The 15,883-nt window shown below is 36.4% G+C and overlaps 1 protein-coding gene across 1 annotated transcript in view; it reads right to left on the reverse strand.

Moving 5' to 3' along the window:
* Nucleotides 1-361: 361 nt before the first annotated feature.
* IL13RA1 (interleukin 13 receptor subunit alpha 1) overlaps nt 362-15,883 on the reverse strand; it is a 58,358-nt gene continuing 42,836 nt past the window's right edge. The window contains exons 9-11 of the mRNA XM_033113950.1: nt 15,519-15,615; nt 13,221-13,305; nt 362-623 (exon numbers count right to left, since the gene is read on the reverse strand). Coding sequence (XP_032969841.1) covers nt 531-623; nt 13,221-13,305; nt 15,519-15,615 — 275 coding nt within the window. The 3' untranslated portion in view covers nt 362-530. The remainder of the gene's footprint in view (nt 624-13,220; nt 13,306-15,518; nt 15,616-15,883) is intronic.

Raw genomic sequence — 15,883 nt, forward strand, 5'->3', positions numbered from 1 at the left:
AGGGATGAGGATTCGGACTCTGAAGTTTTAATAGCCACAAACATTACTTAATGGGATCTCGAACAGAGAACAGATTTTGTCAATTTTGTTTGTTAGGTGTTCTCTGTGACTCAAGTTGGCATGAGCATTTGCACCCAAAATGAGTTCCCCCACAAATAAAATTTGTTGGTACTGTTTGACACAAAGAATACAAAGCAGGTATATCGCTCAGGAAGTTGTCACAACTCTTGATAAGATTAACTCTACTGTGATCATCACTTTTTTCTTTGTCCCCTAGTTGGAAGCCTTCAAAAAAGACATCTGCTTTTATAATTCAATGGGAATGACACCACTCACTTCTCCAAAGGGCCCATTATTTTTGTTTTTTTTTTTGGTACATGACTCAACATAAAGACGTGTGGCTCTTTGAGCTGCTTGTTTTTAAATGGTCCAGTAGTTTCAGTTTCCATTTAACAAGTTACCAGTTAACAAATGGAGAATGGGATGAGTCTTCACATGGTCATATTGAAGGTTAAGATAAATTATCCCCATCACTGAGAGGCTCTCTTCAGGTTTTCTATCAGCACTATAGAGTCAGTTTCTTCTTTGGTTTGTTTCTCATAGATGTCATATTTCTTCCAGTGCTGGAAGAAAGGAAAAAACACATACACAATGACTTTTCTAAATAATGTTCTTTCCCTGAGTACTCACAGCCAATGCTTATTTTTAGGATTGTGTGCATGGAACCATGAGTGTATGTTTCCTGTTATGTGTTTATTTTTTGACTTAAGAATCTTCATCTATGTGAACAACTAACGAAACAAAAGAATCAGGAATTAACCTTAAAGAGAGAAAAAGCATGGGATTATTATGTGACATTTAATGGCTATCTTAAGAGATAAACAAATTTGGACATCTCCAAAATTGAAAACAGAGTCTTTGGAAGAAAAATAAGAGTTGCATACTTTTTTTAATCTTTATTTTCTCACCACTCAAATTTGACCATTGCTCGGGGGATATATAATAGGTTCAAAAAGTCAACTAGCATCTGAATGGCAACATAAAATGTCCCAAAAATCTTAGGGTAGTTAAGACTTTTGAAAGACCTTGTATTAACAACTTCATATAACACCATTTGCTAGTACAGGGAATTATGCATAAGTTAAGCCCATCTTGAACTCAATTCAAGTGTGTCTCTTATAGTGAAACCCAATATCCTGGTCCTTGCCTTCTTTACTTATAAATCAAGGAAAAGGGTAAAACCTGAGCTCAGTCCCCTCATCTGTAAAATAAAAGTTGTTAGACTAAATCAGGGGTTGGCAAACTATGGTCTAAAGACCAAACCAGCAGGCCGCCTGTTTTTGTAAATAAAGTTTTACTGGAACACGGCCATGCCTACTTGTTTCTGTACTGTCTATGGCTGCTTTCATGCAACAACAGCAGAGTTGAACTGACAAATTGCTTGCTAAGCCAAAACTATTTATAGTTGGCCCTCTGGATCTGTGGGTTTCACATTTAGGGATTCAATCAACCACAGATCAAAAGCAGTATTTTCGATCTGAGGTTGGGATTCCATGGATGTGTAAGGCCAGTTGCATTGTTCTACACCATCTTACATAAGGTACTTGAGCATTCCCAGAGTTTGGTATCCACGGAGGGCACTGGAACCAATCCCTCATGGACACAGTGCTATCTGGCCCTTTCCAAAAAAGTTTGCCAACCCCTGCAACTCGATTATTTCTAAGCTCCCTTTCTGCTCTTCTGTTTTATGGTTCTATAAGCCTAGGAAAGGAAATGGAAAGAAGAAAAACATAAGCAAGAGCAACAATGGATATTCAGCCACTTTAGGTTGACTAACTGGAGATGGACTGAGCAAATCAGGAGCATCCAGTCTTATACAGCCTATGGAAAGATGAGTTGGGAAACACTGCTTAAAACATCCAAATAATTCTAAATAAATTACTTAATTCTGATTCTCCTAGTAGAATGGCTAAAATAATAAATACTGACAATTTAAGTGCTTCCAGGGATCCAGGGTAACTGGATCTCTCATATGTTGTTGGAGGAAACAAAATAATACAGCCACTATGGAAAACAGTTTGACAGATTCTTATAAAACAAAACATCTGCTTACCGCATGACCCAGAAATCCCACTCCCATGTATTTACACAACAGAAACATATCCACACAAAGACCTCTACATGAATGTTTATAGCAGCTTTATTCCTAAAAGCCAAAAACTGGAGATAAGCTCAAAGTCCTTGAATAAATGAATGGTTAGTGCTCGCTTCGGCAGCACATATACTAAAATGAATGGTTAAATAAACCATGGTACAGCCATATCATAGAATATTGCTTATCAATAAAAATAAATGAACTATTGATATATGCAACATGGATACCTCTTAAATGCATATGCTAAGAAAGAAGGCAGACTTAAAAACTCTGTGTACTTATGATTCCATTTATATGACATTCTGGAAAAGGCAAAACTTTACAGACAGAAAACAGATCAGCGATTGCAAGGGTATAGGGTCAGGGGGTAGGAGTTGACTGCAGAGGGGCACAAGGGAACTCTTTAGAGGATGATGGAAATGTTCTGTATTTTGATTACAGCGGTGGCTATAAAACTGCATACATTTGCTAATACTCTTCTAACTATAAACTTAAAAACAGTAAATTTTACTGTATGTAAATCAAATCAACAAACCTGATTTTTAAAAATGAGAAATGCAGGTTTCTAATAAAAAAACAATCTGAAAAAATTACATAACTTTAAAATAATGCTTCATTCAAGAAATTTCACTAGGATAACTGGCTAAGCATTTGAAGAATAAAGTTAAGCCATACCTCACAGCTTACATGGATAAATTCCCTATGGATAAAAGACTGAAATCTAAAAAACAAAATCACATAAGTACTAGGAAAATATATTGGGCAACACTTATATAAATCTGAGGTAGGAAAGCACTTTCCACACGTAAAAAAAAAAAGGAAGATTTATTTTTTAAAAAGGAAAAAAGTTTTTGTACGTCATTAATCACCTTAAATACAATACAAAAGCAAACATAGATGACAAGCCAAAGGATTAATATCTGATATATAAAAAGAGCTTTATAAACCACCAAGGAAAAGATGAATATTGCAGGGAAAGCATGGACAATGAATAAGAAATGCACAAAAGAATTAATTCAAGCCAATGAACATATGAAAAAATACAAAAGTTGATATGTAAAAACAAACTAAGATGCCCTTTCCTCATCTATCAAGTTGGCAATAATTTTAAAAATTAGATACATTCACGCAAAAGCATGGTAAAACAACCATTCAGACAGACTACTGGTACGTATATAAATTGGTGCAACCTAATTGTAATCTATGCTTCTTGTGAAAAGTTTGTGTGTGTTCCAGTGCCCCCATTTCCTTAATATGAAAGAATCAGATCTTACATATGTAACCAGAGTGTTTAATTCAACAGCATATATTATATATTTTTATACATCTGTAAAACAGAGCTACCTCATTTTCTTTAACCTCTGCATAATATTTCATTGCATGAATGCACCATAACTTATTTAACCAGTATCCTTAATAGATATTTAACCTGTATATCCTTTCCGGATGACAATTTGTCAATATCAATACAAGAGTTTAAAATGTATATAATCTCCTTTGATCCAGCAATCTTACTTGTAACAATCTATCCCAAGAAAATAATAAAATATATATGCTAATATTAGCTATGACATGATATCTGTAAAAATGAAACTTAGAATTTATTTATCTAAATGCCCAATAATATGAATTTGGTTAAGTACATTATGACATGTTTACATAAAGAAATAATAATAGGAATTTGGTTAAGTACCTTATGACATATTTACATAAAGGAATACTATTTATTATTATCCCAAGAAAATAATAAAATATATATGTTAATATTAGCTATGAAATAATATCTATAATAATGAAACTTAGAATTTACTTATCTAAATGCCCAATAATAGGAATTTGGTTAAGTACATTATGACATATTTACATAAAGGAATACTATTTAGCCATTATAAAGCATATCATATAACCAGGGTTGGCCAACTTTTTCTGTAAATGGCCAGATAATAAATATTTCCAGCTTTGAGGGCCATATACTCTCTGTTCCAATAACTCAACTCTGCTGTTGTAGCATGAAAGCAGCCTTAGATAATACATAAATGAATAGGCGTAGCTATGTTCCAACAAAACTTTACTTATGGACATTGAAATTTGAATTTCATACACTTTTCATATGCCATGACAGAGTCTTCTTCTTTAGATTTTTTTCAACTATTGTAAAACATGAAGATCATTCTTAGCTTGTAGGCTGTACACAAACAAGTGGCAAGTAAGATTTGACCTGTGTCTATCATTTACAGAGACATCCTGGGAGGAAGGTTCTGGTTGGCAGCATGGTTTTTTCAATTTCCCCAAATACCACCATAAAAACCACAAGTAAGGAAGGCAAATAGGAAAGCAAAACCGAAATCCATGGACACAATATAGAACAAAATCAAATGAAAATGATTCCCCTGGGCCGGCCTGGTGGCTCAGGCGGTTAGAGCTCCATGCTCCTAACTCCGAAGGCTACTGGTTCAATTCCCACATCGGCCAGTGGGCTCTCAACCACAAGGTTGCTGGTTCAACTCCTCGAGTCCCGCAAGGGATGGTGGGCTCCGCCCCCCACAACTAAGATTGAACACGGCACCTTGAGCTGAGCTGCTGCCTCGCGGATGGCTGTTGGTTGGAGCGCAGGCTCTCAACCACAAGGTTGTCAGTTTGATTCCTGGAGTCCCGCAAGGGATGGTGGGCAGTGCCCCCTGCAACTAAGATTGAACACAACACCTTGAGCTGAGCTGCCACTGAGCTCCCAGATGGCTCAGTTGGTTGGAGCACGTCCTCTCAGCCACAAGGTTGCCGGTTCGACTCCCGCAACGGATGGTGGACTGCGCAACTAGCAACAGCAACAGGACCTGGAGCTGAGCTGTGCCCTCCACAACTAAGACTGAAAGGACAACAACCTGACTTGGAAAAAAAGCCCTGGAAGTACACACTGTTCCCCGATAAAGTTCTGTTCCCCTTTCCCAATAAAATCTTTAAAAAAGAAAAAAGAAAATGATTCCCCCATAAACCCTGAAATTGGAGTGGATGGGGACAAATCAGAGATAGCTACAAGAGCAAAATGGTATCAGCTATGGAAGGCTATGGAAGAGTCTGCAGCGAGAATCACCAAGCTATCTGTGAGATCTGAGAACTGTAAAATAATTTATTCAAACCTCAGCAAGCTAATTTATGAATAACTGACACTAGCAGGGGTTTGCACTTTCAAAGAGTGAGTGCAAGGAGTCAATGGTACAGCTGGGAGCCGCCTGGGCCACGTGAACTCTCAAAACCATCCAAAACTCCCTTCCAGGGGGAAGTCCCACTCTGAGGAGAAACTGGTGGGAACAGACTCCACACTGGCCAGGAAAGGGACAAGAGAGACAAAATAGAACATCCAGATAAAAGTAGAAGAGGTAGAAAGGAATTAACTATAATTTTGAACAATTCTCAAAAACAATAGAAGATGGAACTCTATAGCCATGACATTGGGGGGGGGGGGGAACCTATCTTAAATCAAGCCTCCTTCTAAAACTTCAGGTAAATTAATTTCACTTAAAAATAAGCAACAGATTAATATACTTAGAGAATTAAAACATGCCAGAGAGATACATCTACCAAAAAATGATGAAAATTAAAATCTAATATTTCAAAACTAACTAAAATATATTAAGAAAGAGTTATATGATATTAAAAATGTACATGATATGGAAGACTATAAAATTCAGAGTAAGAACAATTCAGAAATGACAGAATAAAACTCAAGAAAGAATTAGAAGAAAATAATCTTTTCAGAAATAAAGACAAAGCTAATTGGAACGCAGGAGCAAATAAACACAACAGATAATACCTTAAGAGAAACAGGTGAAAAGGAAGCTATTTTAATCAAAAAGACATTGAAGGTGGATGAAAATTATCAAGAGGATGTGATAAACATCGAAGACAGGCAAAGAAAACAAGGGGACATAACTAAAGTGCGTAAGTGAAGAAGTTTTTACTGAATTAGAAAAAAAAAAGATCTGAAACTACATACTGAAAGGGCACACTATATACCTTGGAAAATCAACCCAGAATGACCAACAATAGCAAGACATATTTTGGTAAAATTATTGGACTTTGAAGAAAAAAAAATCTTTTGAAAATACCAAGTGTTTTAATACAGAAAGAAAATTATATTGTCAGCTGACTTTGACAACATTTTATGACAGAAGAAAATGGATGACACATTTATTATACCCAAGGCAAGACCATGTGAGCCTTGGATTTTATATTTAGCTAAAATGATTTTCAATTATTAATGTAGCAAACTCCATCAACATGTAAATAATTTGGGAAATACTGGTCCCATGAATCCTTTCTGAGAAAACTTTTAGAGCTTCAAACCACCAAAATGACTGGAGAGACATAAAGACCAGTAGTGAGCATAGAATACATACCCACACAGAATTAAGACTAAATGAGGGCTAAAAGGGAGACAATATAGTATATAATGTCCTTATGCACTGACAATGTAGATACTGGACAACTTTAAAAATGGGGAGAGAAGAGGGAGAACACATGGAAAAATTGCTCTTTACAATAATCATTAAAAATTATTTCATAATTTGTCAAAAGTTCAGAAATTCCTTCAGTCTCACCTATTTCCCATCTGTTAATTTCAAATAAAAGGAAATATGAGCATTTTATTAAAACATATTATATAGTATGACTGGTTAAAAGTGTGGAGTGGAGAATCAGGATGCCTGGCTTCAGATCCCAGCTCTGATAGTTGTTGGTTAAGTTTGGATCCTAGCTCTGCTATGTACTAGCAGTATAGCAAGTTACACATAATCCCTCTGGTACCTCATTTTCTTCATCTGTGTAATGGAGATAATTCTGCAGGATGGGGACATATTAATTAGGGAAGTAAGTGCTTAGAAAAGTGCCTGATAATAGTAAAAGTTCAGTAAGTATGAACTATTACTGTTGTTATTGCTATTATATTATTCCATTTACCAATAAAAGTATTTCCATTTCTCTTTGTTGTTTACATAACATTAAATATGGTTATGTTTGGGTGATAGGATTAAGAGTGATTTTATTTTTCTCTTTTGATTATTTGTATTGCTAATTTCTCTACAATAAATATGTATTGCTTTAAAAGAAAACATTTTAATTTTTTTAAATGTACCCTGAACATGACACTTTCATTGTTTTCTGGTCATAGACCCAATGCTTAGCTGTGTTGGACAGGAAAAAAGCAATCTGTTTTAATGAGGTGAACATTGCAGCAGAAATGGCTTCTAAGAATACATTCATTTTTTCAGTTGCCTTTTTTCATTTCTGAAACTTGAATTACTCTCATATCCACCCATCATGTGCATCATGACCTTTTTCTGAGTGCTGATTCTATGACTATGGCCATGTAAGGTAAAAGGAACAAATGGAAGACTACTCTTTAATTTTGTGAGTTTTATGTCAGTGTAATTTTAAAATCACTTGTAGAAAAAAAAAACACAACATTACCAGTCCATAATTAAATTTTCATACGCCAATTTTTTAAACAAGGTAATCAACAACAGAATAATGGCCAAGGATGAAAAACATCATAGATGGAAAATAGTGTTCAGGAGGCTAACACAAATGGCTTTTTAGTTGTTAGTCATCTAATCAGAGAAAAACAGAGTGTCATACAGGCTTGTGTGTTTTCAAGAAAAAAACAAATTTCATAGTATAATGAAACGTAAAGCCTCAATTTAAGAGTACTTTCAAGATCTGGTTATTTCTCACAGGAATTTTCTATAGGAGTGAAGTGGCTTTCATGCACCTGAATGCCATGCAAAACGTTGGCCTTTTGTACACAAGCCAACCGAATGCATTCCCCAGTCTTCTTCAGACCAACATTCACAATAGAAAGCTGTACAATATGAACTGTAGGTCCCCCATGCCTTAATCACTGCAGCTTCAAAAATAACTAGTTGAATGTGATGTGGAGGGGACTAATTTGGTACCATCTGAGGCGGTTAATAATCCAACCCTTCACTTTAAAAACTGATAATTAAAGGGAAAGAATTAAACATGTATCCTGCCTTTCTAGCAGAAACTGAGTTTCAGAACAACCAAAGAAGTTAGTTGATGACTCAAAGCAGTGCTTTATATTAAAGTGCCAGCTTATAAATGTAGATTAAATGTAGGAAAAAAAAACCCATCATTTCACAGCCTTTAATGAAATTAGTGATTCTAGCAAGGATACCAACTGGCATAAAAAGCATTAGCTGAACAGTTGTCAGGGTGCTAACATAATACCACACAGATTATCTTCAAGTGGCAAGGGGGGAAAAAGTGTAGATGGCAGGAGGGGATATGCTATTACCACCTTAAATTCAGTGGTCAATCTTAGCCTCACTAACAGTGGGACAACTGGATATTATCTGCCTCTTGACAATTGGGACAGTTGGAAAATATTTAAACATGGACTGAGCATTAGGTGATATTAAGAAATGAATAATTTTTAAAGCATGATCATGCTATTTTTGCCATATAGGAAAGCATTGTTAGTTTTTAAGAAGATATACCGAAGTAAAAAAAAAAAATCAGCAATATTTGAAAGTCAACTCCAAGTTAACAGCTGCTTTCCAATCAGGAATGCAAAACTGGCACAGTACTGAAAATATAATTGGTTTCCAAGAAGCAGGGGAAGAATAGATAATTTTTTGTGGATGAAAGAAGAAACACAGATGCAAAGGAGGAACAATTCCCTGTGTGCACCTCCCCCCCCACCCCAATATGGCCAGCAGCCCAATTAGTCACAAAGAAAAGGCAAACAGCAAAGCAACAGAAAGAAATGCTGTTGGCCAAAATGTTACTACAGCGATGAACAAAACATTGTCAAAACACTAGAAACCTTAAGGAAAACTATACAGAAGATTAAATTTATTTGTGGCCACACCTAAATGAGTTTTTTTAAGAACCATTACTGACGGTTCAGTGTGGAAGAAGAAAGTGTTTAGAAAGGGCATGGATTATTTCTTTGTATTATGAATCAGTAACTTGGGCTACAATGGGTTCTAGTTCAGGTTCTGCAATTTGAGTGTACTAGCTCTTGAGAAATTTCTCTGTGGTCCCCAAAGTCCCCATCTCTCAAATGAGGGAGTAGGACTAGAATCTAAAGTTCTGGAAATTTATAATATTAAGAAATATAAATTAACCATGCTAACCTCCACCTCATTAGATGATCTCTAGGGCCATGTTCATTCTATAATTCGACGATTCTAGAAGTAAAACGTTAGTCTTCCTGCTGCATACACAGTTCAATTTGGGAGATGCGCTGCCGTGTAGAGAAAGGGGATTGTTCATTTGGTTAAAAAGAAAACATGAAAATTTGTTCTATTATCCTTTCCCCTGTCTGGCATTTTTATTATACTTTTAGTTTGAAACACTGATTTTATTTAATGGTCTGCAACCATCACAAAAACTTTGTATGCTTTTAGTGGTCCATTTTGTCAGTGTATCCGTCTCACTAAATTATAGAATTATCTGACGCTTCGGGACAACATATTATCCTCCAGACAGCAAATTGAAAAAAAAAAAAGCAATTTTCCCATCTCTGAGAAAGATAATTGATCTGATTTTGCTGTTAGTGTTACCATCATTCACTTTATTACTCAGGCCTGATACCCTGAAATTATTTTTTACTCTCTCCACCTTTCATCAGCCACACAGTCACCAAGGCTAATGGAGTTTCCTTTCATAATGTCTCTTGTGTCAATTTCCTCTGCTACCACCCAAGTTCAAGTCCCTATTATCTAACTCTCAGACGTAGATGACAATATTCTCTTTTTCCTTAATGACTTGTATAGGGTTTCTTTTTATCATAAAAGTAATATATGCTCATTACAGGCAATTTGGAAATTTCAGAAAGGTAGAGAGAGAATGATATCAATTATCCACAATCCTTCTGCCCAAGAGATCGTCATTTTGATCCACTTCCTGCGACTCATTGTTCTATGTATATAGTCATTCCTTTAAAAAAAAATTAGGATTGTAATATACTACACATTTGTGATGTTTCTTACTTTTATATCAAGAATATTTTGCTATGACAGTAAATGTTTTGAAAACCTAACTTTTTAAAACTAATTTTCGATTGCTGATGTTTCATTGGTTTCTAATTTTTCATGTTAGAAACAAATGCTGCATTGACCATCCTTGTGCCAGTATTGGATTATTTCTTTAAAATAGATTCCTAAAAGTATAATTAACAAGATCAAAGATTCTTGTTACATTTTACCAAGTTGCTCTCCAGCAAGGATATATCCCATTTTAAAGGCCCCCCGCAGTAGTACATGAAAAATGCCAGTTCCCTGTCCACTTGTAAATACTGAACATTATCACTTTTTTGAAACATATTAGGCTGGAGATTTATATTTCATCAATACTTTGGTTGGCATGTCTTGTGTATATTAGTGAGTCCAAACATGTTTTCACAGGTATTGGGCATTTGTATCACGGCACTTTGGCCTTATTCTGCTAACAGGGGTAGCAAATTCAAACGCCTTCCAGGAGTCTGGCATGTTAGGTCAACGTGTGAAACCACAGTGGCAATTGGGAATGGTAGGGCCTGAGATGAATTGGAGAGTATGTGCCCTGCTTAAGACTTCAAACTGAAAAATTTTAAATATACCATGCTGGCAAAACAAAACATCTTTGGGGCAAATTCAGGACTAGGTTCCCAGTTTGCTACCATGCCAGTGCCTCCGTTCTCTAATCCATTCCCTCCAAACTGCTATCAGAATGATATTCCTAATACCTTCCCATAAAAGGCCAGCCATAATGTGACTCCCCACATCTTTTTCTCAGAACTCCCCTGTCCCAGCCTTCTACTTCTGTCATACAGAACTCTTTGGAGGGGGCAAGGTTCTTGAGGGTAAGCATTCTATCTTACAAGAGGCAAAGAGAGAACTCGGGATCAGACAGTTCTGGGTCAAATCACACTTAACTACCTACTAGCGGTGTGACTTCAGTCAAGTTACTTAACCTCACTGAGGCCGCATTTCCTCATCTGTAAAATGGTACTAACAGCAGCTATAGTGCAGGATTCAATAAGAGACTATCAGCAATGCACTTAGTACACTGCCTGGAACATAGCAGACTTTTAATAGCTGGTTAGAGCTGTTGTTAAGTACTTGCACAATTCCCAACCTCCAGGATCTATCACAGTAGCTAGTGAAATGAAGAAAGAGATAGTAGTAATCCTAAGGCAAATATCTATATGATTTTCAAAGTCAGGTCCACAGACTATCATGTCAGGATAGGAATCACCTGTGGGCTCCTGTTAAACATGCAGACCCCTGGGCCCCATCCTAGAACTGCCAAATCAGAATTTCTGGAGCTAGAGCCCAGGATTCTACATTTGTACAAGCATTCCAATTGATTGTGACTCAACTAAACTTAAAGAACTACTGGTTGCCATATTCACCTCACTTACAGTGTACTATCTCCTTCTCATGGAGCTGACTACTGCCTAGTCGTGCCCTATCCCCCAGGGTCTGGCAGATACCCACTGTCTGTGACCATGACTTGGTGAAAAAATGATCCATATGAATCATTATAAGAATTGTTTGGGGCTTAAAGATAAGTAGAAAGTAATATTAATAGTAATACTAATCACTAACACTTAACGTGTTTCCCCGAAAATAAGACCTAGCCAGACCATCAGCTCTAATGCATCTCATGGAGCAAAAATTAATATAAGACCCGGTCTTATTTTACTATAATGTAAGACCGGGTCTTATATAATATAATTTATAATATAATATAATACAATACAAAACAAACAATACAATATAATATAATAATATAATATCGAGACTTATATTAATTTTTGCTCCAAAAGATGCATTGGAGCTGATGGTCCGGCTAGGTCTTATTTTTGGGGAAACATGATATTAAACACCTATAATATGCCTGGTACACTAAGCAGTTTTTATGTATTAAATGAATTTAATCCACATAACAACACTATGAGACATATGCTATCATTACCTGCAGTTAACAAATGGGAAAACTGAGGCACAGAGAGATTAAGGAAGTTACTGAAGGTCAAATAGATGGTAAATGACACAGCAGAGATCTGAATCCAGACAGTCTGACTCCAGAGCCCAGGCTATTATCTACTATGCTGAACTACTTCCCTAAATTAACTATCCTATGCCTGTTATCATTAATTTAAGATATATACAATAATACTGATATTCATTTCATTTAATGTCTTTATTATTTTATGAGTAAATGTATCTATCAGGGAAACTTCAAATTCCTTTGTTCCCACAAAGTCTTAGGTTTTCCAACCACAAATTCTAGCATGAGAGTCTGTAGCAAACTAACTATAACAGTTGGGGTGGGTTTATTTTACTTCCATGAATTCAGAGGCCAGCTTTCCAGGCAATAACATGAACAAAATCTATTGCTATAGTTACCCCTCTCTTTTTGTTTCCCCAAATCAAGTTGTAAAAGTCATCCAAGAGTCAGAAGCCTTGCCTATTAGGTTATTTTCATAAAGCAGGCTCCTCCCCTGCATGTTTGCATCAAATATGTTCCCTACCCCAGAGAGAGAATGAAGCCCAGACATACGAAATGGACGAAGTTCTTAAAAGCTATGCTTAGCCTGGGATACAACATTTTCAATCAGGTCTTCTTTAATCTTTTAGATAAAATGTAGTTTCAAAGAACCAATTTTGAAATGAAATTCTGTCATATGTTACAACATGGATGAACACTGAAAACATTACGCTAAGTGAAAGCAGCCAAACACAAAAAGATACATTTTGTAGGATTCCACTTATAATTAGGATTCTCTCTAAACAGGCAAATTCAGAGAGACAGAAAGTAGAACAGAGATTACCAGAGGCTGGGGAGAACGGGGAGTTATTGTTTCTGTTTAGATTAAAACTTTCTAGAAATAGTGATGATATTTGCACATTATAAATGTACTTAATGCCATTGAACTGTACACTTAAAACGGTTTAAATGGTAAATATTATGTTATGTATATTTTACCAAATTTTTAATAAATTCCAAAGCCTCCAAAAAATCAATTTTTTTTTAGTCTCACAGAGTCAGTGCTTACCAGGGTATCATCATTCTGGTCTCCAAACATTTCTTTAAAAATCTTGCCAGGATCAGGAATCGGAGGGAATATAATGATCTTGAGCCTTTGAGAAAACAGAGACATTTTTAATCAAATCTTCCACCCAATAGGAACATCCCACTTAAATACAGCCATATTGAAAGGAGGCTTGAACAAGACACATGGTACAATAAGTCATTTTTAGTGACAGCAGTTATGAAGAAATTTCTAAAACAAGCTGAGAAATCGATGTCCAAAGAGTATAAAGTCTGTGTGGAGCAAAAGGGCCATCAGGACAAGTAGGCCACTTACACGCTTTCATTTAAAAAAATGTTTCCAGCTTTACTGAGATATACTTTACAAATAAAATTGTATGTATTTGAGGTATACAATGTGATGATTTGCTATGTATATATCATGAAATGATTACCACAATCAAGCTAATTAACACATCCATCACCTCACATAATTATGACTGTGTGTGTGATACTCTTCATTTGAACAATAATAATGCTTTAGTTATCACAGACCAGATGGGAGCCTACTGTTTATAATTTTGAAAAAAATAATCTGAGAACAGGGTACATTCCTATTTTTCTTTCTTTTTCTTACTTCTCTCCTCTAATTTTGCATCTTATAGAACCCTTTGGTGGACCTACCTCATCTCCTAGGTCTCTACACAGTGGTGTGCTCCGGGGTTCAGCCTTTTGTCCTCTTTATCTCACACACTTTATGAGCGATCTCTTCCCTTTTTGGAGCTTTAAATCCATTTACACGCTGAGGACTCCCAAAATTCTATCTCCAGCCCAGACCTCTCCCTTAAACTCCAGATTCATGTATACAACTACCCATTCACATCTCTACTTGAACATCTAACAGGAGTCTCAAGCTTATCATGTTCTCACCTTTACACAAAAATCTGTTCTCCTCAGTCTCCCCCGACCTCAGTAAATGGTCCCAGCATTCACTCAATTGCTGAAGACAAAAATCTAAGAGTTATCGTTGAATCCTCAATTTCCCCCACACCTTCACAGAGAAGCAGCCATCTGCTAGTGCTATCAATTCTATCTTCAAAATATATCTCACACAGACGACTTCTTACTACCTCCACTGCCAACCACCTAGCCTAGGCCACTCTCATCTTCTACCACCCACCCACTCCCAGATACTGTACTGTCTCTTAAACTAATGTACCTATTTCCATTCTTGCCCATTCTTCACTCAGCAACCACAATGATCTTTCATGATCATAAATCAGATTCCGTCCCCCCCCTGCTTAAAACTCTCCATCATGCTTAGGATAAAAATCTCAGTTCCTTGCCATGGCCTACATGATCCGGTCCTGCTAACCTCTCCAGATTCATCTCCTGGCACTCTCTCCCTTGCACACTCTACTTCAATAAGACACACTTGGAGCTTTGCATTTACTGTTCCCTTGGCCTGGGATGCTCTTTCTCTGAATACCTGAATATCTCACGCCTTTATTTCAAGTCTCTCCTCATATGTCACTTACTCAGAGAGGCCTTCCCTGGCCATCATATGTAGGATGAGCCACATATCACTTCCTAGACTTTCTCCCCAACACCCCCAACAACTTTACTGTACACTATGTGAAGTCGTAATATTTATTTTTGTTTTATAAATACAGGTAGCTATGGAGATGTGGATATAGATCCCTCCCACTAGAACTCTGTCCTGTCACTGCTATGCCAGCAATTAGGACAGTGACTGGCACATAAACAGGCATTCAATAAATGTACGTTGAATGACTATTGATATAATGATAAAATACTGGTTCTAGACCCAGCTTAATAACCTTATTCCAACCATAGGTATTTACTGAAAGAGCAAATAATAGCACTAGACTAGCCCATATGGTGAGACAGAAAAAGTAAAACATTCTCAAGGAAGGAGTACTGTATATTACAGATAACGTGGTGAAGCACTCTTTCCAGCATTAAGTAGCAAGCTGCTTTGCATTCATACCAGACAAGTCATTTAATTAGTAATGGTCTCCATTTCTAAAACTTTATTCCAACAGCTAGCAACTAACTGTCGATAAATTAAGCATTTTAAAGAGTAGAAGGAACAATGGTCCTATTAACAATTCTAAACACATGCAAAGAGAACAGTAGCTAAGCATGGCCTTGGGAAACAAATCCAATACTTTCTGCACCAAAAAATGGGCACAAACATACTTCTTTGCTATGCCATACTACCAAAAGCCAGTTGTAGCCGAAATAACCATAGCAATCAGGCTAGCAGAAAGTGTCAAGCCTGCCTGGGCAGCGGCCTCACCTTTTTAAATAAAGAAGAAGGACTATGATTGCACCTGCAACGATTACTGGAATGATGAGTAACATGGTTATGTAGAATGTCGGATTGGCCTTCTTACCTGGAAAATGGAAAGCAAACAAAAAGATATGAGAAATAAAATCCTTTTACAAATAAACCAAGCAGCAGCTCTATTAGATTAGTGAGATCACAGATATTTCTGCCCTCTACCCCAACCTATTTTCCAAAACTCTTCAATGATCTTATGTAATGTTATCTTAATAATGAAAAAAAAAAAAAAGACCTGCTCTGGTGCCTAAAATTCCATGGATGAATAAACATTTTAAAGACTTTCTGAAACCAGGATATCTTCACTGGTTTCAGACACT

Source organism: Rhinolophus ferrumequinum, chromosome X (genome assembly GCF_004115265.2).
Source record: "Rhinolophus ferrumequinum isolate MPI-CBG mRhiFer1 chromosome X, mRhiFer1_v1.p, whole genome shotgun sequence".
Lineage (NCBI taxonomy): Eukaryota > Metazoa > Chordata > Mammalia > Chiroptera > Rhinolophidae > Rhinolophus > Rhinolophus ferrumequinum.